The sequence below is a fragment of the Nylanderia fulva genome, unplaced genomic scaffold (assembly GCF_048542155.1).
Source record: "Nylanderia fulva isolate GAGA-0341 unplaced genomic scaffold, ASM4854215v1 Scaffold14, whole genome shotgun sequence".
NCBI lineage: Eukaryota > Metazoa > Arthropoda > Insecta > Hymenoptera > Formicidae > Nylanderia > Nylanderia fulva.
Genome location: NW_028189622.1, coordinates 3,022,127 through 3,048,685, shown reverse-complemented (window position 1 = coordinate 3,048,685; position 26,559 = coordinate 3,022,127). Strand labels below are relative to the sequence as shown.

Sequence of the window (26,559 nt, the reverse complement as noted above, 5' to 3'; positions counted from 1 at the left end):
CCGAATGGATCTCGTTTGTACATCTATATAATGCAGTTTTTCAATGACTATGACTATATTTACGTTCATGATATTGATTTAAAGAGGATAGGATTGAATTTTGGATATATAGCGATTGTTATATTATTATTTTTATAATTGTTTAAAAATTATACTTGTGTGAAGTAACAAACATGCCAACATATGAATTGCCGCTGTTGTTACGTATCATGAAGAAGGTATTTTGTATTATAATGTATACTAGGTTATGCTTTCTATATAAAACGTGCTAATTATATCTATAATATAATTTATTATCTTTCACACATCTTTTCTACATGACTTTTCCATCATAACATTATTATTATTATGATATATATATATATATATAATTTGACGCATATATTTTGTAGCCGGAATTGGTAGAATCTTTAAAAAGAACAACCACAACAATATTTAATACTGGTGGCTTTATCAGAAAAATTGAGAATTGGGGAGTAAAACGGCTTCCGGTCAAAGCCAAAATTCATGGACGTCTTCATAGAGAAGCAAAGTAAGATTATATTAATATTATTATATTATTAATCAGAGTTGTGATTAAAGCATAGTTGTAATAGCTTTGTATTTAAATTAGGACATATCAAATGCAATTGATAATTTTCTTATTATATGTTAATTAGAACAAATATATATATATGTATCTTTTATTTGATATTTTCAGTCATTTTTTAATATATTTTGATGCACCACCAAAAGAAATAGAGAAAATTAATGATGAATACAACAGAGATATTGATGTTATTAGAGCAAAAATATTTAAACAAAATATACCAAGGGAACAACAGTGTACGTTCCATGAAGAAATGTTACCTCCACCATACAGGTATATATACTTGTTTTTTTTTTATTATTTATAATGTAACGTGTATGTGTATACACATATATCTCAATTATTCTATTTTATTTATATAGACCTAGTGTTCAGAAAATGATGGAATTGGCAAAGAAGCGGCATAATAATAAATACGAATTTAAATATAATAGTGGATTGAACTATTATCCTTTTAATAAATAATTATAGATTTCTTATTGTATATATTATTGTTTCAAAAATAAAATAGTTCTATATATATATATATAACATTTTATGTTAGAAAGAGAATTGGTTGATTTACTAGGATAGAACAAAATTAAAAATGCAACATACAATAGTGTTTCATCATAAGTAATATTTAATGTAAAAATCACTTATTGATGCATTGTTTATTAACTCATATTATGAAAAATTATTATTTCTTTTAACCATCAATATATATTTGTACAAAATATATACTTAATATATAATCATTCATCATTATATAATAATTATAATAATTATTTTTATCTCACGTGCAACATGAATTTGTAAAATAATTTTATTAAATTGTGAAAAGTGTTCAACTGCAATGACAACATGGCTAGCCAAGTCTATGGCTTCTATCGTTGTACAATATACTTTGTAATATTTAACAAGTATTATAATTGTCCAGACTAATGCTACATACACATATCTTTGTTCTTTTGTAATTATAAGAATGTTTATGTATTTTCTATCCTGAGAGCTAGACAATTGCGTTGTGATCATGAAATACAATAACTTACACATCAGTAGCATACGTATTATACACACATAATCGATTTCACTTTAAGTTGTCTTATAATCAGGAAACGGGATATAAAGCACTACATATACTATTTTTCTTAGAATACTCACTTTATCATACATATATGATGTATAACTATGACATCATATATCGATTCTAAATCATTAATGCGATTCAATCAAAAATAATAAGTAGTATATATATAAGTAATGATAAAGAAATTAAATAATTCATATTAATGCAAAAACAAAATATAGTTTATTTAACTTTTGGATATATATGGATTCTTAAATTTTTATTAAGAATCCAAAATTTATAAAAATTTAAATAAGAAAATAAATTTAATATATATAAACTCACATTGTGAGTATTGTTCAAAGACAGCTTAAGAAAAAAAAAGATATGATCAATGATATTAAAAATATCATAAAAATTAAATATTACAAAGTCTCAAAAATCCCTCACTTGTGTATTCGAGAGTTAAATCATTTCTTTTTTTTCAAATTACGATTTTCAAATCACTTTTACTTGAAATATCTTACTGTGTGTTCTCTTCCATTATACGCGCAGAGAATATCTAATGCACCATTTAATATATTTTATTTTGGACCTCGATGAACATGTATTATGCGATTTACTATGACTAAAGGAATACTTGTGTGTTGAGGGAACACAGTCAAGATAAGGTAAGAAATAGAGTGATTTTGCTTTTCAGCGAAAATACGAAATAATGGTTTACATATGTCTGGTATTTCCGAAATTAATGCCACTTTGATTAGCACCTTTATTGCTACCGTATTGTAGACTTATCACGCCCTGTCCAGCCCTGAGTTGTTCATCCGTGAAATTTCGTACATTCTTATACGCTTCTTTAGGACCGATACTTGGTTTGCCGTAATTACCCGCCTGTAAAAATACATTTTATAGAACATCCGAATATTTTTACGACATTATTGTGAACTAGTAAATAATATTTTTCTAGCATATATATTAACAGCATATATTGATTTAATTAAAACTTAATTTGCGAAAAGATTTTTGTTTTTACAGGTTTATAATTCAAAAATAATTGATATTTTAATAATTTTATAAAAAGAGCAGCTATATATATACGGATTGTGATAAAGGAATATGCATGAAATTTTTAGTTACACTCGATATATTTATGTTTATGAACTATACCTTTCTTCCAAGAGATTGTAGGCAAATGACAACGGAATTTAAATTCTGTCTTTCCCAAAGATCTACGGTCTGGAAGGTCTCCTGTGCTGGGACACCTAGTGCTTTCGCAGACTCCAGAAAAGCATTTATATTTTCCATGCATTTAAAAGCCAGCGATGTCCTGTTAATTTTCTTCACCGATCCTTCCTTAATGTCATTCACCAAGCTAGCGGGAAACAGAACAAATGCAATTAATATAAGTGTTTTTGCTTCGCCGATGATCTTTATGTCGATCGGCATTTTTCGTAATTTTTTGAATTTTTAAAAAATATGTACACGCAAAGTAGGACGCCATCCTTCAAGGTTTCGTAAAAATTGTCCATATCCCCGGTGGTGTTTATATTTTCGCCAGTAATCGTTTTGATCCATTCCAGACATTCCTGTGCCAGTTCCTCGCTGTACTTGCTATTGATCTGTAATATAAATAAATGAACATGTTATATCCTTTTAAAAATTATCTCTAGAGATGCAAGAGTAGATGCTATTATATTTTCAAGTTCTCGGCCACAAGCCACAATGTTGGCTTTGATATTAAGTGAAAGGGCCACTTATTAATTATGTGATGTTCTAGTATGTGCTAAGTAATGCATCCTGTAGGGTCTGTAACCCTGAATGTAACCAGAGTCACTGACCTATAACTCATTACAATATCAATTTATTTCTTTCAGTAAATGTACCATGCGCGTATCTTTTTTATGTGAATACAAATGTCTCATTTTAGGAAACTGCGCATTTTTTCATATTTGTGCGTTTGCTATTTTAATATTATTTAAATATATAATAATTTCTAATAGATCAGTTTGCCTCAGATTTTTTTATTAAATTATCAATTTTTGTTAAATTATTATTTCCATTACATACATTATCATATCTGATGGAAATCAATTTGGTTTGTATAAAAGAAATCAACAAATATACATTTCTATTAGGATGAACGATTTCTACCTGCCTATAGGCGTGATTGCCTAAAAAGGAAAGGTTTCCAAGCATGGACCGTCAACATTCATCTTCCTGTAGTATGCATATTCCGTTAGAAATACGGTGCCTTGAATCGTGATGCACTTCGAGAAACTCAGGTATGTAAAGGATGTCCTACCGCATTTCTTTCATTCAACTCTAAATTAATTCTAACTTGCTCGGAAAACATTTTGTCCTATTTTATTTTGTTTAATCTCTTCATATCTTAATTATTTATATAATTTGATTATCAATTTCATCTTAAAATTTTACAAAAAAGTCGATTCACGATTAAATAAAAGATATAATTATTTGTTCAACTGCATCTCTCCTTTTCTTTAAAAAATTTAATTTTTTTTTAAATCCTTGGGATCTCAATCATTTATAAATAAATGTCAATTATAGCATATATTAATAACTTTCGGAAATTTTAAGATGAGATCGATATCGAATTAATTGTAGTGTGCAAATATGTGAAAGTGCCTTATATAGTGGGACACATTATGGGGTCGGACATATTTTACGCGTTTAATTATAATAATATAATATACATATATGTGTGTATGTATATGTGTATCATGCGTCTGGTATTCGCGTGAAAGTGTTTTTACAGCGGATGTAGTTTCAAATTTTCGGTGCGTCACTGTAAAGCGATTCGATGCCAGCACGAAATTATTTCTGTGGCATGTTTTCTCTAAAAACATTATCGTCCATAAAGAGCATAAATGAACACGTGTATATTGCACAGATGTATTGCATATACATCTGTATCTTTACTTATCAAGGAAATACATTTCAAGCGTTTCCCAACAGAGATAATCACCCACGAATTCAAATTATGATAACATCAATTTTTCACGTAAACATTTCTGGTTTTGTGCAAAATAATTAGTTAGGACCAAACGTCCGTATTCTATTTTCATAATTTTTATTTAACATTATTTCGTATTCTCTTCTTTACAAAAATTTGTACGATGTTTTGGATCATTTTTTTATATGTTTTTAAAGCATAATCATTAATAGATATTCTATTGCAAAGTGTTGAATAATTTACTGATCACAAAATGAAACAATGCCATAAATCTTGTGCAAAATATTCTTATATTTATGTATTTATTTCATCTGAAACATCATCTTGTGATTGCCCAAAATTAATCTTCATTTGATTTAATCATTTGAAACTTATATGGATATGTATATTAAGTCTTTTTTTTTCAATTTCAATTTTACTGATAGTTCAAATCGGAAACGAATAAGAATACTATTGCATAATATTGAATATACATATGTATATATATTGCCATATCGCATGTCATCAAGTTGCGCAATACATATATCTTCGGTTTAATGAAAATTCCTTTTGAGAAATTCTATTCTAATAAATTTTATTATATAAAATGAAAAAAGTAACTTCCATATAGACACAAAATTTTTTATTCATTAAATGAAATTAAAATTTTGTAATTTATAATTTTATTTCTCTAAATTGAATATATTTATTGTTAGTTATATTTAACAAATATTTAAATGTTAATAATTGTATTTTTTTATATGTAATTATTAATTAACTAAGAAAATTTCCCCACTTAAATTTTTAAAAAATATTTTACAATATAAAGTCAAATATCTTTCATCAAATTAGTATAATTAATTTCAAAGATTATGAAAATTGAAAAGCTTTGCTTGATACAATTTTGAGACTTTAAATTCGTAAAAAATGTTATACGTGATTTGATTAATATCTCTGAGCTCGGTCATTTACTTTTTGTTCCGCATAGTTGCACATTCCTCGATATCAAAACGCTCTCTTTTAAAGAGTGTACGCGATACCGTGACTACTGTCATTAATAATATAGAACGCGATCGCTTCTATATTTAGACATTAAGTAAGCGCACGATAATTTAATTAATGTGAAAAGAGTGACAAGTTTTAGCATAGGCGCGTGATACTTTGGATCGCTTTTTCGTGCATATAAAGCACAATGCAAAATAACGTAAATAAATTTTGAAGACACCGCCTAATTTTATGTAATTAAATATTTCATCAACATCAAAAATATTTTGTGGCATTTTTAAACATATTTTTGATGAAAAACAGGTTATTTTATAATATAATATTAGATCTTTTGTTTTTTTAACATTATTAGAGTAAAAGATATAAAGATAATAATGTATAAAAATATAAAAAAAGTAGAATTTGAAATTTTAATTTCACACATTCGACGATTCTCTCTGTACGTATGATATCACCGGATAACTGTCTATATCTTATCAATATCAAGGTTAAAGTTAGTGAGAATAATCAGTATTATAAATATATATGATGTATCATAGAGTTAGTTGAAGCACAGGCAATATTCATTCAAACTTAAAAAAGGAAATGTATTAACTTTTTGAAGTAATTTACCGATAGTTGTATTTTATACTATTAATTCAAATTCAAGTGTACAATTTTTTTCTTTCTTTTAATCTAAGAGTACTAATTAGTTTTCTCATTTATTATAATATACGCTGGAATTTGAAAGAAGTTTGTTTTTAAAGAAGATTATATTTGTGGCATCAGCATATACATATATCAGCACCAGAAAAATTTTAATAAAAAGATAAATAAAAAGAGAGATTTAATAAAATATGAAGCTTTAAATAGAAAGAACCGAATAGACTTTTAAATGTAAATATTTATAGAAGTTTTTAAATACCGGACGGTCCAACTTATGAGAAAACTTTTACCTTTAGAGAATACAATCTCTAGAGATTGTACAAATAATTTAATTCAACAATTCGGCAGGCTGCAAAGTCTCGTATCGAATTCCAAGAGGCGAGAGAGTTTATCGTAATCCTTATATAGAAATGAATGGCCAAAAGAGAGAAGCGAAAGGAAAGAGGTGTGATACGAGGATATTTCTTCGATATATTATATGATCTTGGATCTCGAAACCTTTCGAACAGATCCTTAAAATATGAAGGCGATGCGGAGAGCTTACTTGTATTAGAAATTATGTGAGGATTACATTCTTTGCGTGTAAACCGCATAACACTCATCACGAAGTTTATATGCATCCCGAAGTTATAGAAAAAAACTTGTATACTATATTTAATCATATAAAAAATTCATTATTAATATAAAAAAAATTAATTCACCAATTTTTTAATTCGTGGTCAGTGATCCTAAAAAACGTCGATCTCTGAAAGAGCCTTCACGCATTTATGTAATTAATTTCATCAAAGTTTGTAAAAATTATATCACAGCTAGATAACACAGCAGATATTAACAGTTAATGAGATTTATGGGAGGATTTATCAAGATTACATCTTATACAATCATAGATTAGAATTATTTTTGTGCGAAACGGAAGCAAAATATTGGTTTTTTTACAAGATAATTATTACACTATTTATTAAATGTAAGAGTGCTCTCGTGTGAATTATAAGAATCTATGAATTGATTGATTTTTCTAAATTTCACTTATCGATGATATTTCTAACTTTACGCTCATGATATTATTATCGTATTATCAAGCTTTCAGCCTATGAAGCCATAAATAAGTAATTTAACTGCGTTAAAAATGCAAATAAGAGCCAAAAATTTGTGAGATTACAAAAGGGATTGTAATTAAAGAATTATGATGCATTTTCATCATATGCTTTTAAAGATGACATTGAACATATGTAATATTCACACGTTCATGGTCACAAGAATTAGGTCAGAGGCCTGCTGCTATCAATGAAGCGCAAGCCAGATTGAATTGCTCGACTATGTCGTGATGAGCAAAGTTGTTTCGCTTATTAACTAGGGTGATCGTAATCTTGCCAGATGTTTAATGAACGGCTTGATATCGAAGTAATTCCTCGCAATCAGTGCAAATACGCCAGGGTTATAAATTATTAATAATTATATAAATAATGACAAAATTTATATATTTTAATATTTTTTATACATATATATTAATTGCGACAGATTGAGAATAATATTATATATATACCATTGAAAAATATAATATAATTATTTCGTAAGCAATTATTGTTGTCTATTTTTACATTTTCGAATGTGATAAAAACCGCGTAAATTTACTTTGGTTCTTCAAGGATGCGCGGATATGTACAAGACTTCACTTGATTGATTTGCATGTTAGTATGGTGCACTCGACGAGTAGAGAATCTCCTTTCTAAAGGAAGTTTGCAGTCGTGCTTAACGAGTACCCTTAAAAGGTATACGCTCGTTACGAGAATTTAAACTTATCGTATACAACACGTATTACCGTCAAAATCGTTGACCTACTTTGTAAGACCGATCCATTACATAATCCCCTTAGGCGACTTGCCCGATCATACGCGTTTCTCGAGAAGTTCTTAAACGCATATTGTGAGCGAAGGTTGTCCGGTTGCTCTTGACCGTATAAGGACCTCTAAACGAGAAGAGAGCGGTCAGCTTGAAAGAACATCGCATCTCTACATGTACAATATATCAGAACAGATAAAAAGAACACATGTTATAATTCAAGGAACCTACAAGTCTCTTATTTTAGAGACACAAATTAGATATTTCTAGATCCTTTCTTTTCTGATTGGAATTTCGTTTTTTACATCTTCACGTTCACCAAAACATTAACATATTGAATACATTTAATTCTAAAAATGTATCGTTATAATATCCTATAAATAATAATTGAAGCGATATTATAATTTAATGTCAACGTTATGCAAACCGACTCGACTATTTAATCGTTGATGTATATAATCAACTCTCTCATATATGTGCGAATGTATGTATGTGTATATATATTGACTATTTAAGAAGTTGAATACACATTAAAATCATGACGGTACATGGAATAACGTCATCTTTAAATTCACACAAGCCACGAACGTGATCTCGTCGAGGTTTTGTACGTTATAAGAAACCGCATTCACTTTGTGCATGAATAAGTAATAAAAAGACGAGCAAGAGTCATATAGAAGCGTGAAACAAGATAATATGTAAGTGCATATACGTATATACTTTATAATTTTAATTTTTAACAAACTCTTTCAAATACAATATTCTTTCTCAAGAAAATAAATATATATTATATTAATATTCGCCAACTATTTAAAAACATAAAGCACAAATAAAATTTGTTCCATTTCCAATGGTAGATTTTCAGCGCATAAAGAACTCTGTTTCGACACTCGTAAGCGTCATGGGAACCCATAGTTGCTAATTGAGAAGAATGCAAGGTCAAGGGGTTCCTATCCAGATCATGGCGAGGTCTGCGAAACTCGGTCATCTTGTGCACTTATAAATTTATTCATGATTCTATCATAGTTGCCGATATTACATAGCTAAATTATTCATGCAATTGTTCAACAGGTTTACATCAAAGAAAAATAAATCTTTGAATGAATTGTTTAAGAGTGCATTAAATGATCATCTAATATTTACGAATTTAATTATTATATATTTTTTAAACTTTTTATCATGTTGCTTTAAATGTTTTTGTTTCATCAATTTTGTCAAGTTGTTTGTTAAAATTAACTATTAAATGTATTTCTTCTTAAAGCTTATATTTTTTAAATAAAGGAAGGTGTAAATAAAGGAAGTTATACATAGCTAATTGTAAATAAAGTATTTTCTTAAGTAATAAAGCATATATGCGAAATATCGATAACTAAAATTGTCTATAAATCTTATGTCATCTTACAGGATGACATAAGAAAGAAGCTATGCTGTGGAATGAGTCACAATGTGGAGAAAGTTTTCTGGACAAACTTCATACAGGATTTGCGTTACGTTTTCATAATATTCTGATCCGATGAGTTAATTAATTAAGTACTTCCTGCGACATAATTTCGTAAGTACAGAATTAGTAGATATATCTTCCTAGATAAGCTTAGCAAGATGTATGATAATGAAATTCAAACCAAGTTGCAAGGTATGAAAGTGTTTATGCATAAATATATGTAATCAGTACTATTTAAAGTGTTGAAAGTTTTATATTAAATTTATGAAATGATAATAAAAGTATATCTGCTTATTTAGAGTATAGTATTACAATATAAAACGTGTAATAAAATATTTCTTTATTATATCAAATAATATTAAAAGGATTAAAGAAATAAGCGAAATAAAAATGAATATTATTCTATTCGTAGATTCTGATGTATGTAATGCATTTCCGGAGAGAACGCGATAACTTTTATCAGCTATAAGCTCACACAAATGATGTGTCAAATGCGATTATAACTCATGCGATTTCGCTCATTTTTTTATAGTTAGATCGGTTTTACATTTCGTTAGGTAGTTTCTGTTAGGTTAAAATTAATATAAAAAATATATAAAATTGATATTTCGTTATATATTATATATATAAACATATATATATAATATTTTGTTATTGTTTTGTCATTTTAATTTAATAATGTTATAATATAATTATGTAATTATAATTATATTATAACCAGAGTTGGCAAAATATCAATTAAATTTTTTAAAATTGAACAAATGATATGAACAGATTTAATTAAAATATTTTGAATTGACGATTAATTTTAGAAAGATTAATTAGAGATCGTTACAATGACGATTAATCTTATAGCTTATATCAATCGTCATTGTAACAATCTCTAATTAATCTTTCTAAAATTAATCGTTAATTCAAAATATTTTAATTACATTTGATTACATCTGTTTGTAATTAAATGTCATAATTAATTTAAAAAGTAATTAATTAATCAGCATCTCTGATTATAACAGTACTGAATTAAAACCTTTAATACTTGTCAGTTCACTATTTAAAATTAAATTTTAAAAGTACAAATTAATATATGTATTTCTTCGTAATTTAATTTATATGCGTGACTTGATTTTGCTTTCTTATTACTTTAATAAAATTTTAATTTTAAGCTAATTACAATCTTGATGTAGTATATTACAAGCTTAAAATCAAAATGTGAAATTGCATATCAAATGATTTATCTGTTCGCATAGAGACGCGTAAGAATAATAAGGTGCGCGCGTAAAGAATCCTTATTCTTCATATTATTCCCTCCGAAACGGAAAGCATTTTATTCTACTTCCGGCCATTAATACAGATATCCTCTTCGGGGATGAAGCATCTCTATTTTTAGAGTACGGTTATAATACTACACATTCATCGTATGGCATGATATTCGTAGAAAAAGACTGTACTGTCAGTAAGTTACCGCGAAGTCATAATTCTAAAGAAGATTACTATTACAACAAAATAAACAGCAGAGAATTACACACATATATAGAAAAGATAAGAGGATTACATAAAATATATATACCTAGAAAATATTAAAAAAAATTATTTATCTATTGTTACAAATATAATGATGACATAAAGAGAATGTAAAACAAAAATATGAGCTGCTTCAAAACAACTATATTAAAAAAATTATACAATCTTGTATATTATCTATAGAGATGTGTATTTTTGTCACTATTTAATATATTTAAAATTACTGCATTATAATATAATGCTGAAATTTTTTTACTCTAATTTACTCCATTTGATTATTATAATTATCAATTAGCTGTTATGCTCAAAAAGCTTTGGCAGAGGTTGCAATATGCCATGCAACAATTTTTACCTTCGTGTCAATAAATGGAAATTAAATTGATTCCTTTCCCAGAGAGAAAAAAGAGCTCGAGATCATAATGCCTATGATATTATCTCACCTGGTGTCAGTAGCTTAATCATATGTATTTATTCTTCCGTTGGCTCGTATAAACAGATAGGCACATTGAACTCTAACAATTATGGGAGATGGTCATGGCTCACAGTTTTTAATTTATAGCATTGATAGTAGTAATTACGTCTTTAATACTACCTCGGAATCATAGCGTGTCGCTGTTATCTTAGAATGTTATATATATATTTACGGACGCTCGTAGTTATCATGAATTTTAATTAACGTTTGCACCTTGTTCTATGCACGATAATAGGTACTCTTTTCACTCTCTAATTATCAGACAATAATAACTATTAATGATAACTCATTGATCATCAACACATCACTAATGATATAACTTTCATTATTAATGGCAATAATAATTTAGATTTAAATAATGTAGCCTTCGCTTGTAACATATGATGTATGAAGAAAGTTATTAAAATTGTTATCACTGAATATGGTATTATTGCTGGAATAGATTAATTTTTACAAAATTAATTATATTGCAATAATATTATTAATAATTTTTTCTTAGGAAATTTTAATAATTAGATAATAATATATAAATATCTTTTTTAATATTAAATTTTTTTCAGTAATAAAATTTTGCACAAACTCTAATAATAAAAAATATCACGAGTTTCTAATTTGATATTAAATTTCTTCACGAGGCTTTTGTACTGGCAGTTCACAATATGCAACGTCACACTTAATCTTAATGCATACGCGTCACAACGTTCTGAGACAAATGATTTCGTACCGGTGAAGTATAACGAGCTGGCTCAAACTGCATTCCGCAGACGATAAGCTTATCTTAGCTCGCAATGAGTAGTCTGAGCTTCCTCTTACTTCTTAAACTTATTGCGACAAATGTCTTTTAAATATTGTAAAATATGTATTTTTGTTTTAACAATTTTCATTTCTTATTAAAATGTAAAATAATTTTTTATAATTTCTTTGTATATACTCTTTAATTTACAAGAAATTACAAGTCTTCTATTATAATATAAAAATATATAATAACAATAAAAAAATATATTTTACGCAAATTATGTGATAGTATTATTGAACAAATTAAAAAATGCAATTTTTAAACTTTAATTTTATTGTGATTTTTAAGTATCTGTGTAACGTAATAATTATATAATTTATTTCTAATTTTTTAAATATATCTGGAGATCTTATAATAGTAAAATCTAGAGAAATAGCGATAAGTTTTAAATTTATAACATTCATAATGGAATTTAGTAAATCATAGTATATGCAGAAAGGAAAAAACTGATAAAAATGACTCACTGTCCATATATGCGGTAACATTCAGTATATTTCCATTCTTGGTGAACGTTGATTATGAAGTACCACTAAAGTTTCTGTTCCTCTCGAGAATATGAAATATGTTATATGTTTCTAAGCATGGTACTTGAAGTACTCAATGCGTTACGTGCAAACCCACACTGAAGAAATAACTGATAAAGAAAAATGTCTCTGTATACATAAGATATATCCTTATTATTCATTAAATCAACTCTCGAATAAATTAGAAACACTATGAAATTAATAAGATAAAAATAATTAATAATTTTTGTCTACAGGAAGAGTAAGAGGCAATTTCGAATGTGGCTATGTGAGAGAGAAATATTGAAGAGAATGCTATAGAGGGAGAAGGGTTGTAACACGAACAGTCGAAGAAGTGTACCATGGCCAGCGGGTTTTGCGAGGGACGCTCCCTTCTTCGGCAATGTGTGGATCTCATTTTAATTCCCCTCGAAAGAGACGACCGCCTCGCAGCTGTTACCGCTTACGGAACGAAATGCAACGCTGAATTCCATAGAATATCTCAGGTGAGAAAAAGGAATCAATGTCGCGAAAGGACGAACGCATCTTTTGTGAGTACGCATCAAAATTTAACTTTTTCATTACATCTTCGAATTGATGGAATTTTTACTTATGAGAGTGGGTTGTCTTTGCAACTGTACTATCGTATACGTCGTCAAATGTTCGATTTTTATTGATTTAATCGATTTTTTCTTAACAGAAATATTGAAATATTAAATGTTTATTATACGTTCAATTTTGATTAGCCTCGATGTTGATTATTTCTGCATAAGATTTTGGTTTACCACCATCCGATATTGCATCTGATGGTTAATTATCATTATATCTACATTCAATGCATAATTCAAAAGATATATGATTATTAAATGATTTACGTCAATCATTTTTGCAATCTAAAGAATGCATAAAATGGTTAATAATTTCTGTGAATTTTGTTTAGCAAATTAAAATAATAATCTTTTCGTGAAACTGATTGCATTCTGAATATTCCGCGCCTGAAATATTCTTATTAAATAAAAAAAGAACACGTTTTTTTATCACTAAAATGTTTATTTTTTTTATTTTACGAGAATAGTATAGATATAAAAAAAAAACAAAATATTTTTAACTCTTTTATCAAACTTCGCAAAAATTTATGAAAGCTATCTCTTATCGTTTATTATCGGTCAAATTAATTTATGATTGTGTAATAAGGTTTCGAAATCGTATTATGTCGTTTTATATACAATCAATTAATTTTTTAAGGTTCCATTTAAGAAGGGCTTTATTATCAGTTTTATATTTACAAAATTTTTAGGTCAATATACACATACTTGAATAAATATTCGCGATTAAGGTACTTACATGGGTTTGTGTTACAAAGTGACTTACGACTGGCGGGTATCGTTTCGTCTCACAATCAGAATTGTGAAAGCAGGCAAATGTATAGCACACATTTAAACACAGCTGCGAGATAAACACTCTTTTATGGAACTTTAGTGCAAAGGTTCGCCAAACTGGATAATGTGTCATGAAATTTTGTTAATCGTGTTGCGCGTATTTTTTTTCGATATAAAAAGATATTCCTTGCAAATTAATAATGCATTTCAAAATTGATATACGATTGCGATTATTGAAATCATCGGATTATAATAAGTAATGAAACAAGAAATGTTTAAATTGCAGCAAACATGAAAAAAAGAATTGTTTAAAATTTGAAATAATTTATATTTTCACGCTTTTATTTTATTATTTATATGAGTTTCTCTTGATGCTCTCACAAATTTATCTACACGGTAAAGATAAGGTAAACACGAGCTATGTGAACGAGGGTGAAGATACGAGAGTAGCGAAAGCCTACCTCATTATTTACTGTGTGCTACATTATATTGGTATGCGAACTTGGTATTTTCTTTTTTTTGTAATAATATATTTGACAAAAAAATTATGATTATGAGTAGCTCAAAATAGAATTGTGTTGCAAAGTAAAGCAAAATGCTAAAAAAAATATATGAATAAGAAATAGACAAGATCTAATATTTAAGTAAATGAATGAAATATCTTCAAGTGTTTGATTCTATTTCAATATAAAAAATGTATTTACTTGATGAAATTTTAACACAATAGATATTGGTTACCATTATATTTTGAAACTACATAGAATAATTATTACTATTCTATCGATTAAAAATCATAGAATGATAATTATTTTAATTTCAACTACTAGTATAATTTGACATTAATTTATATTAGTGACAATCATTCATATTTTCACATAACTTCGATGATCTATTATCTATTATTTGTTTGTTTTAAGTCTGAACTCTCATCCCATCTCAGAGCACAAACATAGATAAAAGAATCTATGTAAGAAATCAATACTTTGGGTACAGTTTTTTATTTAATTAAAATATTATTTAATTCATTACTCATTTAATGATATATGCATCTATTAAAAATCTAGTTACCACTTCTAAAGATTTCATAACGAAAGCTTTTATAATTGGAGCTTCATGGAAAGATATTTCAATGCCACATTTGTGTTTTCATCGGCCTCGTCACCCTCCAGCTGGGTGATACCACATCCCTATATAAACGCGCATTCACGGATTCAACGAACAGGGCTGCGCGTCTGCGCCCTGCGGAAATGCACCCTCAGTAGGTCGAGTCCACGTACCCCGGGCGGTTAAGGTGGGGAAGAGGGTGGCTGTTGACTAGGTCAGGGTGGCAGGATGCCAACGATCGTGCGTATATACTAGAAAAGCGGGTCGACGAATCCTTCTCGCGCGGGTCCTCACCTTTCTCTGGGCCTCGGCGGCAAATCCGGACTTGGCGGCTCTGTTACAGGCCATCTCTCTTGCTCCTTGGAACGACTTTTACAATTTCGCGGGCTTCGATCGGAGAGGAGACGCGAGCACTGCACTGTCACACCTCGGCGGCCGCGGCTCGACTGAAGGGAACCGGCGCGGCGACGAGACGACGCGACAACCGAACCGACAACACTCCGCTCTGGAGTTCCTTCGACGCACCCATTGGCCGCCCGCGCCAAGTATTGAGCTTTCGTGTCTGGCGGCATGTTTGCGACACGTGACCTCCGTTCTCCAGGCCGCTCCGGAGATGACGTCAGACGATGGATGGATTCCTGGAGGTGAGGAGGTAAGAGGATCCTTTTTTCTTTCTCTCTCGCGCGATATTTCCATTAAATTGACGTGTGCGCCGACAGCGAACGTATACTATATCCATTTATTGTAAATGCATTTCTTTTTTTAATTTGTCTATCTTCTTGTTTCTTTTTATGTTTGCAAAACGTGAGTGTAAGTATAGTATATGTATATTCTTGTTTTAGAGCTTTAAAGATGGAAAGCGTGAAAACATTGCAATTAAAATCAATTGAGATTTTTAAATTGAAATGAGATTTTATGATACTACATCAGGATCAAAATATTTAGAGTTCGATATGCAGTGCATTCTTATTGCTTTTTTATTTAATGATTTGTTGGTAGATGCGCTGTGAGATATAAAATTAAATTTTTTTTTTCTATAATTGCATAATTGCAAAATATAATTAAAGAGAAAATAAATAAATATTTCTTTTAAATTTTAAATCGATATTTTATGTAGTAAAAAAGGAAACATTTCCCAATGCAGCGTAAAAATTTCGCTATAATAGTGCATTTAATGGATCATCTCTCTCACTTGTCAGTTCTTCTCTAACTAATTGTAAACTGGAGATGATGTCAGGCTTAGATTTCTGAGAACCAACTTAGTATCGTCTGAGAATTCAAAAACTCTTTATAGGTATCTTAGGTATCGTGACTCTGCATTAATTTTTGTGATGCATATACCTATTTTAATGCATTACAAAATTCAATACTATAGATATAATATTTTGTTCAAGAGAATGTCTACAATAAAATAAAAAAAAACAGAGTCAAATATTTAATTAATAATAAATTAAATATTTTTTTGTATAAAGGAAAAATTCTTTTTCTTTTTCTTTCACTTCTTTTACATTTTATTGTTCTCTGTTATAATAAATATATTTATATATTTTGATATTTAATTGTAATTAATCTATTTCTTTTTTTTTATATTAAATTTCAGTAAAAGACATTTAAGAGATTTAGCTACATAATATAATGTTTTTATTTGAATTTCGGGGATATCGACGGGAATTCCTCGCAAATGTCTCCTTTGATTTCGATTATGATTTCGAAGAATGAGCGACCTTCTTCGAGGTCTTTCGGAGGCTTCCCACATAAAGCAAAAAAAATACTTGCTGGGTCATGGAACCCTCGATAGATATAGGCTATATGTAGGTCCGTATACTTTTACCTGGTCTTGATTGTTGCTGCTTCTCGACGGCACGATCGAAACTCGTTCTGGAAACAAAACTGGTATCACGCTGACACTGTATGTATGGGATGTTTATATGTATGAATTGTGTGCGTTTCATACGTATGGAATGAGAAAAATATAGATATTATATTTTAGGAACTGATACTATGGAATTGTATTATCAAAACGATGAAATAAGATTCGATTCATATATCAGGAACAACTTCTGAGTTGTAAATTACATAATTTATATAACTTATAATTATAGAGTAGACAAGTTATTAGAAAAAAATATTACAAGTTGCTTTTATAGCTTTGAGAAAAATATTTTAAATATTTATTGCATAAATATTTGAGAGAATTGAGAAGAATGATATACTAAATAATATACTAAAAGGTGTCTCAAAATTTTGCATAAATTGAATTTTTCGGATAATTTAAATTTACGTCAGATTTTCACAAAAAATTAATGATGAATAAATCAAAAGATTTATCAGTTTTTTTAATGCACGCGGTGCATTCACTAGACTTCTTTTTGAAAATGCATGCACATTTTACGACTGCGTTCGGGTCTATTTGCATTTTTAGCAGCTTCTGAGGAATCAGTGCTCCGTGAGAAAAGCAGTGCCATACCGAGAGGAATGCTAAGAATTTACTTAATAACAACTTCCTTTTATATATATGTGGCGCACAATCAATTGGAGAAATCTGAGCTCACTTTTTGATATTGTATATACACCGATATTGTATATCCTTACGTTTATATCTCTTTCATTAGATACGCGCGTTTAAAACATTCATTTAAATCGTGTCATTTAATTGCAGTTTGCGCACAATACATAAGAAATGTTAAAATGTACTAATTTTATTTTAATCTTATAAAAAAAGAAACCCTTTAAATTTAGAGAAACTCTTGTTTGTTTAAAAAGATGTATTTACACAATTTCGTAAATTCTTTATAAGAAAATTCTTTATTTTTAAGATTTTTTTCAATGAATCTTTATTATTGAAATATTTATATAAGAATTGTGAATAAAAGTTACATAACATAAGTAACATTATTTTTAGTGTCAAAATAAAAGAAAAGTATAAAACGCGTTATTATCTCGTCTAAAACATTGAATAATTATATAAGCATATATAATTATTTTGTTTGGATATTTAGCTCAAATAAACGTGTGCCGCATTTAAAATCGATTACGACCGACCTTCGTGTTGCCTTCGGCATGCACTAAATTTCTGTTTATGCACATTGATACACATGTCACGTATCGATGACTCAATCGCCTGTAGAACTTCTATGGGTATACATACGTGTCTCAAGATACATATGGCTACGACGAAATGTTAACTCTGTTTTTACAATCGAAAAGCTAAAAAATATATTTCTTATTTTTTTAAACAAAATTTATAACAATATATATATATATATATATATATATATATATATATTTGCATATTTTTAAATGTTATTGTAACGTCCACCAAATGTTAATGGTGAAAGAAATATAATAAGGACAGATATATAAAAGTTTGTGATTGTAATCTCAAAACGTGTAATAACATATGGGAAATATTTATTTTATGTTTTGTATTATTTTAATACATTTAATAATATGTGTGTCTGATTTTCATTTGAAATCTGCAATCAAAATACGAATTAGTGCGATTCTCACGCATTACGCTATTGTGTGAAATAATACATAACGCAGTGATGCGATGCACCAAGGTCGTGGTCACATATATAAGTAAGTAAAAAAATATATATGTACAAGAATTGAGTCTGAGTTTGAGAGTACATTTCTTTCACAATCATACAAGCGATTTAAACGCATGCATGCACGCAATTTGTGATAGTTGCACGCAAAGAAGCGTTAAGAGTGAAGGTCTTGGTCGCTTTCTTTCAAGAATTTGCATCATGAATGTAACTGAAAATTTTTGACAATATATATATATATATATATATATATATATATATATATATGTAATATATCTTTGATTATGAAATAACAAAATTATACATGTATTAATATATAATTTCATATATAATTATTGTAAAAATGAATTAATAATTGTATTGTATGATTATTCGTTACATTAATTATATGCTTTTGTTTATTAATTATACGTGTATATATATTGAAAAAAATTTGCTACGGAATATATTCCAAAATTTATTAGTTTATTTGCTTAAATTTATTGCGCTATAAGCGTAAATTTCCAGGGTTTCTTCACGATTCTCATATGAACTGCTGACAGCATTAGCGAAATTTGAGTTAATGGAATGCGTTTTTAAGATATGCTAGAATTTATCTTGCTATATGTATATTTCTGAAAAATTATACGTTGCACACACATGAAAATATTATGCTTCGTTGCCAAATATTGAAAGGATTAGATTATTTCATTTCTCTCAGGATAATCTATATAAGAATTTTATATCTATAAGAAGATAAGATGTTTTTTTTTATATTTATAGAATATATATAATTAAAATATATAATTTATAAAATAATAATGTTGCTTAGAAATCGTAGTTTATATTACAAATGCAGTAAATAAGAATAAATGGAGATTTTTCCATTAAATAATTCCCCATAAATAAAAACTGTTACGTATTTGTGAAATTAAGTCAAGTCCACGTTTGTTGCTTACCGGTTCACTTACGATTTCTTTCGAAGGATGGTTAAAACCGGATCAAATGAGTACCAGTTCAGGCAACGTCCTTGTACCGTAGAGAAATTCTGACCGAGAATTCATTCTTTTTTTATCGATCCACATTTTGTCGATCTATATTTACATCATCCTTTTATATTGAAACAAACTTTCAATCTGATACACAAATATATTTAATTTTTATTTTTATTACATTATTCTCATTATTCAATATTATTTAAGGTATAAACAAACATATTAATAATTGAAAAAAATCTGAATGTTTCTAAATATTTTGGAATATATTTAGGAATATATTAGTTTTATTTATTCCTAATATTAGGAAAAAATTTCCTAATAATAGTTTTATTTATTTCTAACATTAGACGAAGTGCGCGCTTGTGTTATTATCTAGTGTAAATAAACTTTATATTATTTTTTAAAAGAATATATTCTTTTAATATAAAATCAAATAGAGCGCGCTTGTGTTATTCTAGTTTGATTACATTTTATTGCATATATTTTTCGTTGTAAATTAGATTCATCGTCAAAATTCGCGGACGTTTTAAATACATGTTTTTATCTTTTTTTTTTTTAGGAATTTCTTTTTAATGGAATCGAAAATGTGATATATTCAAGTTTATTTATTTAAACAAATATAAACTTGATTTGACAGAATAAAACAAAGATGAAAATATAATTTACAAAGTTTACTACTCACAATATGCAGGTGTAATGTGTTTTTACATTACATACATATTCATTTCAATAATTAATTTATTGAAATATATCGAAATATATAGATTAGATAACAACTAAATCTAAGGAATATTTTTTTAATACCTTACCTTCGTTGTTTAGTTAGAGTTTACAGTTGCATTACTAACAATAATAACTTATAAATGTTAATTTAGGGTTTATTATATAGGTAATTAATATAACGAACAGTTGTAGAAAAAAATATAAGAAAGATTTTTTATATCCATTATTATTTTTATTTAAGCATTTTGTCCCATATCATTTCAGTCATATTACAATATATTACAAGTAACGTAGTTACCTGTTTGATGTATGCAGTACATAACTTCATTTTTATATGACTAATCCTCTAAAATTTTTTAATATGTTATATTAATGTATGAAATCGCAAAACCAACAATCTTTCAACAGATTACAGACGGAGCTTGAAAACATATTCGATCATTTTACATTTATAAAGTGAAATAAATCTTTTTATGACTTACTGACGGTAAATAACAATACATTCGTTATTATCCGACATACATTCGCAATGTTTATCGAATTGGCAAAATATGATATTCTTTTTCGAAGATATGTATTTTACATTTCACAAGCAGCGTCCGCTCATAAATATAATAGTAATATAATAGTATTATTAATATATGGCATCTATGATATGCGTAAAAAAACGTGTTGCGCGTTTAATTCATTCAAAATATAAAAATTATCCGCTTGAAGAAGCAGATCGCAGACTGATTACTTAATAACAAAACCACGGTAAGCTCACATTTCAATAATATCGCGATGAAATATTTTCTAGACAACTTTATTACATATTAGAGAATACAGCCTACAGTTTATTAGTTAGGTACTTATCAATATACTCTTAGATATATAATAACATTCGGCAGGTTTAAATAATAGACATTGCCGTTTAAATTTATTTAGAAAATATGAAAAATCATGTAACTGGATAAAAAATAAACTTGAAAATCGTAATGCGCATCGCTCTCTGTTTTATTATAAAAGATTTTCTTTCTTTCATGTGATTATATATGTAGAATTTAAGAGTATCGAGTACAGGAGGTCAGATATATGTATTCTGTCTATTTCCCATTATGTGTCGTCTAGAATCGCAACATGTACATTGTGTAAGTTACGTCGAGGAAGAGCCCGTGGCAGTGAACAGAATGGGTATGTAAATATAAGCTACGATCTATAATAGATTATGTGATTTGATACATTGCTTTTGCATGCATTGTTAATGATATTTCCTTCCGTGTATCTCCTCTTTACTCTCATTATATCTCTTAATTGTTTGTATAGTTTAGCTAGCAAGCATAACAATTGATTTCTCATTACAATTACTTTTATGATATGACATGTCAATATGTAATAAAGTTACTCTCAGGGGACAGCGCCGAAAGCCAAATCATAATCGTCTTATTGATATAATTCAGCTATACAATGACGTATATCAAAACTTATAAAATACCCAAAACCACCACGAGACGAGTCCCCTGACCCTGCATTTGCGCGGCAGATATACCATGTACTCTCTGATATGCGTTTAGAGCCAGACTTGTGTGTTATTGGTCAGTGATTACGATTAAACGTTTACAATCGTGGATATCAAATAGATAGCGTTGATTTAGCCAACTTTTAGCGTCGTCCAATATCAGCATTCATTGATGAAACGAACTTCCCGGTTGCAATTGTTATTTGAATGCCGGTGGTGGAGCTCGTTGTCCGTTCGTCTTCGATGTGTCCTCTGTCATTACTGTCACCAATTCGCCTACAGCTTTTCCTAAGTCGCCTAAAATAAAAGAAAAGGTTCTTTATCATCTATCTACCTTCTCTTTATTATTCCTAAGATCCAGAGTTTGTATGCTGTTGAAATTCACAATTTATATTTTTAAACAATTAATACATGCACACATATTGATAGATATATAGAAACACAGACAAGCATGAAAAAACGAGTCGAAAAGAAGAATCCAAGCATACATGGATATATTATGTATGATCGATGTTAAATATGTATGCATTGATTTAATTAAAATGTAAGATTGTGCCCATTGCCTTATTGATAATTGTGAATAGCTGTTTTATTTTGCACATTAGTATTAATATGTCCAAGCGAATTTTAAGCCCCTATAGGGAGAAGCATAGCGATCTCACCTTACATCCATTCTGTAGCGTGAAAACAGGAAAGCAACATTATTATAGTTGTATCAAGCTGAAGTGATACATGCATGGTAGAAATTGAACATAATAGTTGATTATACTACATGATTGACACACAATCACAAATTCATTTAGATTGAACGAACCTGCCATGTGCAATAGATTGCCCACATTGTGAGCAACACTGTGAGAATGCGGCGGCGGCGGTGGTCTCTCTAAACTGCTGACTCTGCCTTCATTCGAGTTTCCACCACCTATGTCCATATACCCAATAGCAATAAGCTTATTCTAATTTCCATAATATATGATTTCCACAGTATATGATTAAATGTAGTATACAATAGGGACTCTCTTTCATAATTAATAATGCTTATATTTAATCGCAGATGACCAAAAGTTAAACTATTCCAATTTTGCATTGCATTTTTTTGAATTAGTTTTGAATATATGCAACTTTTTCAGTAACTTTATCAATTTATTAAATTTTATTGATTAAAAAATAGAATATTCGCTATATATTCACTATATACAGATGTGTCTATCTCATTAAAATAATTGAATCCCTATTATATCAATATGCATGTTAGTGTAATGCTAATAAAACGTTAATATTCGATTGTTGTATTCTCATAAATATGTATAATATAGTCTGATTGAATGCATTAATAGCGATTAAAAAACTTTAATGTATTATCCCGCAAATGTTATCATTTGTTTATTCATCAAGAACTGTAATAAAAAATTGATCTGCATTATACCTGGAGAATCATGATAATGGCCATTCATTTTTGCCGGAGAATCGGTCGCTAATTGTGATGCCGTTACACTTCGAGTTTGTAAAGTTCCGGTCTTCGATGGTGAAGAAGCGTTCGGCTAAACAAATTTAAAAATAAATTGATTCATATTTTCCAATAGCTTTTACTTCGTTTTCCAATAATTAGAAAACTTAATATTAAAAAAAGATAATTAAAATGCAATATTTTTTTTTAGATGTACCTCATCTAGAAGCTGTCTAAGTCTTTGTAGCTGCGCCTCTAATTGGCGATTGTGGTCCTCGAGTAATTGCATGCGCGCTTCTAATCTTCCTTTGTGCTGCCTCAGCAACTTAGCTTCCGCAATCATATCGCAATCGGGTTGCCTAGTACTATGACCATCCTCTGGCGTCGAACCCGGGGTTTGCTTCGAGCGCAATCTCTCATATTCCGCTTGCAGCGTCGCGTTCTCCTCTTCCAATTCCCGTATCATAGCCTCGAGCTCTTCTCTCTGCTCGGCATCAATCGCGGCCATGACTTGGACCGGACTTCTGGGTACGTTGATGTTGTCGCCGCCGTTCAAACTCTGACAGTAGTGCGCTATTAGCTGATGCTCGTCATCGCTGTCCGGCGTAGAATTACTTCTTGTGCGCGATAGTTCGACTTCGGCGAGTCGAGAGGCATACATTTCCAGACGAGAATGCATGTCTTGGCTGAGAGAGCTATGCTGAGGTGAAGGTGCCGGGCTTTCCAGCGCATCCCCTTCCAAGACAGTTTGCACAGGTAAGTAGCCAACTCTGGGATGTTTCTTGAAGTATCGTTTCGATTTGAATTTGTTACGCAACGCTCGCGTAAAATCGCGTACATCTTCACCAGACGTCGTCTATAAAGCGATAAATATCGTTTAATATATATTAATATATATTAATAATTTATTTTGAATACTATTTAAGCGAATAAAGATAGACATCTTACCGCAGTGCAATATTCTTGCATCGGATGTGTTAACTTATGATTTTTTGCTTTGCGTCCTGAGAAGAAACAGTTCTGACACATGTCGAAGTTGAAGCATTTCAAGCAACGGTATCTAAAATTAGAATATTTTTTTATGACAATATGTTCTAACAATTTTGTACACTATTAATTTTTTTCAGTCAAGAATTTTAGAATTATCTTACCTGAATCCTATAATAGGATACTCCTTGCATATATTGCATTTAGCCTGATGTTTGGCTGTTTCTGCCGCTGATAGTCTATGCAGTACTGGTAGCCAGACCATGCTTTGCGGTTCTTGTTGGAGCCAGCTTAAAAAATGTACGGCCTCTATCTCGTTCTTATCCTTTCCTGCCTTCTCAAAGCAACTACGAACGCTGGGTTCGATATTCGAACCTCCGAATGCCGCGACTTCACCCAACTGTCTCGGCACTTGTATGCAGTCATGCAACAAAAGTCCCAGTTTTCGTTGATCTACCAGCCTATTAGGATCCGCGATCAAACGGAATAGATCTGTAAGTAAAAGCATCATTAGATACATTTTAAATATATTTGTAGATTATTATTATTATTAAACAAATTTTGATATACATTACTCACATCTATACTTTTCCTCCAAGTGTCCCTTGCACAATAAAACCAGACCGACTTTGAATGAAAGTACTCGGATCTGACCAGTTCGTTGGCTGAAAATTATAATACAAAAATTCATAGTTATTATATTTTATTAGACTAGGAATAATGCTAATATGTCTTAAAATTGAAGAGAATCTAAAGTATTAGATTAAAAAATATATAGATATGAGAGCAAGACAACTCGAATTTGAATATAAGTAAAAGGGTACAGTAAGAATTAGCTTATATTGATAAATTTAATACTAATCATAAAAAAAACATTTTCTTCCAAAACATACCTATCATATACATTGAGCAGCCAGTTGATGGCCAAGTCAATGCATAGCGGAACGGACACCTGCGTCGGATTATCTGCTGCAATTACTTCATACAACGATGTTAGTACTGTTACCATATCAGGGATGTCAATCAGTTTGTCATTCTGTGCCCGAAGCCCGTGTGAATCAAACTGTTCCAACGCGGTGGAAAGGCTCAACATGTCCACTAAAACGACAAGAAAGATACAAGCATAAAATATTCGTCCATTTCATAAAGTTTCATTTTTATTTCAAGATATCATAAGATATATATTAAGAAATAAAAATTAATGAAAGAATTCTTATGGTGTCGGTCAGTTTTTGCTAAATATGAATATAATTAAAAGGAATGACACCTATTATTATTGTGCGTTCTAACAGAACGTTTTAACGAACACGTAGAGTGTGATTGATCGCGAAAATTATAATAATTAATGAACACATGGTGCTAACCAGACAGCAATAAAGGAATGATTGATTACTAAGAAAGGACAAATAACTCACGGCACAGTCGTTTCTGAACGGTACGCAGCTTCATGGCGGTTCGGTATGCAGAAAAGCGAACTTCGTTTAGATCCGCGAGAGAAGACATCAGTTCTATCATTTTCGGATGATCCCAATGCGTAGTTTCCAATTGATGGCTGAAATAAATAACGTTATTTAAATATCTAGATTTAATTGTACACACAAATAAATATAATACATTTATATAGAACCGAAAACAGCTCAAAAGCTCAATAATTTTCTATACAAGTTTCAAATAAAAAAATTTAACATATGACATAGTTATGTCTCTTTGTATAAGTTGAATTGAATAATTACGAGTAATATTATAAATATAATTAGATGTTTGAATAAATTTGGATGTTTCTTGGAAAATACAAGAACCGGCTAAAGAGTAAAAAGCTCTTGATCGTGTTGGGAATAACTGTGTTCTACGGTTTGGGAAACTCAAGGCGACTGTACAAGATGCAAGGAAGATCGATTACTTGATATAGTAAGGCACTTTGGCGGGTGTGAGGGCTCTCTCCCATGGTGCTTCTACGCTGCTCGCGAGGAAAGCCTGACTACCCGGAGTGCTGCCATCCTTCCCGAATCCGCTTAGCAACTTGTAACGCTCGTCAACCGCGACTTGCAGCACCTTCCACCTGCGAAAATACACGAAAAAGT

At 29.5% G+C, this 26,559-nt stretch overlaps 3 protein-coding genes and 1 long non-coding RNA gene across 14 annotated transcripts in view; 2 read left to right on the top strand and 2 right to left on the bottom strand.

The window, feature by feature from the left end:
- The first annotated feature begins 26 nt into the window (after positions 1-26).
- Positions 27-1,626, top strand: mRpS6 (mitochondrial ribosomal protein S6). Its single transcript, XM_029300569.2, has 4 exons — positions 27-218; positions 393-532; positions 701-862; positions 952-1,626. The coding sequence occupies exons 1-4, from the start codon at positions 174-176 to the stop codon at positions 1,052-1,054; spliced, it is 450 nt and encodes a 149-aa protein (XP_029156402.1). The 5' UTR covers positions 27-173; the 3' UTR covers positions 1,055-1,626.
- Positions 1,184-15,806, bottom strand: Chd64 (transgelin calponin-3). The gene is made up of 4 exons (XM_029300728.2): positions 15,590-15,806; positions 3,120-3,256; positions 2,805-3,009; positions 1,184-2,528 (listed from the first exon to the last, which is right to left on the bottom strand). Exons 1-4 carry the CDS (start codon positions 15,641-15,643, stop codon positions 2,358-2,360), a joined length of 567 nt encoding a protein of 188 aa, XP_029156561.2. The 5' UTR covers positions 15,644-15,806; the 3' UTR covers positions 1,184-2,357.
- On the top strand, positions 8,604-9,631 carry LOC114929248 (uncharacterized). The gene is made up of 3 exons (XR_003819221.2): positions 8,604-8,777; positions 8,937-9,048; positions 9,484-9,631. It is a non-coding gene; the product is annotated as an uncharacterized LOC114929248 (long non-coding RNA).
- Positions 15,807-20,756: 4,950 nt separating the features above from the next.
- Positions 20,757-26,559, bottom strand: part of LOC114929124 (dystrophin, isoforms A/C/F/G/H) — a 420,071-nt gene continuing 414,268 nt past the window's right edge. For 9 of the 11 annotated variants that reach the window (XM_085480171.1, XM_085480172.1, XM_029300536.2 and 6 more), the window contains 10 exons: positions 26,379-26,537; positions 25,894-26,030; positions 25,372-25,576; positions 25,058-25,143; positions 24,643-24,970; positions 24,440-24,551; positions 23,709-24,347; positions 23,471-23,585; positions 22,859-22,966; positions 20,757-22,341 (listed from right to left, as the gene is read on the bottom strand). In XM_085480171.1, coding sequence (XP_085336297.1) covers positions 22,244-22,341; positions 22,859-22,966; positions 23,471-23,585; positions 23,709-24,347; positions 24,440-24,551; positions 24,643-24,970; positions 25,058-25,143; positions 25,372-25,576; positions 25,894-26,030; positions 26,379-26,537 — 1,987 coding nt within the window. In that variant the 3' untranslated portion in view covers positions 20,757-22,243. Of the gene's footprint in view, positions 22,342-22,706; positions 22,719-22,858; positions 22,967-23,470; positions 23,586-23,708; positions 24,348-24,439; positions 24,552-24,642; positions 24,971-25,057; positions 25,144-25,371; positions 25,577-25,893; positions 26,031-26,378; positions 26,538-26,559 lie in introns of all 11 variants that reach the window. The other 2 variants (XM_085480174.1, XM_085480176.1) reach the window with 2 other exon arrangements.

Coding starts and splice junctions, on each gene's coding strand:
- Chd64 (XM_029300728.2), bottom strand. CDS start 15,643: ATGGCCTGTAACAGAGCCGCCAAGTCCGGATTTGCCGCCGAGGCCCAG. Junction 3,257..15,589: donor CCGCCGAGGCCCAGAGAAAG/GTGAGGACCCGC, acceptor TTTATATTACAG/ATCAATAGCAAGTACAGCGA. Junction 3,010..3,119: donor GATGGCGTCCTACTTTGCGT/GTACATATTTTT, acceptor GTTTCCCGCTAG/CTTGGTGAATGACATTAAGG.
- mRpS6 (XM_029300569.2), top strand. CDS start 174: ATGCCAACATATGAATTGCCGCTGTTGTTACGTATCATGAAGAAG. Junction 219..392: donor TGTTACGTATCATGAAGAAG/GTATTTTGTATT, acceptor TATATTTTGTAG/CCGGAATTGGTAGAATCTTT. Junction 863..951: donor ATGTTACCTCCACCATACAG/GTATATATACTT, acceptor TTATTTATATAG/ACCTAGTGTTCAGAAAATGA.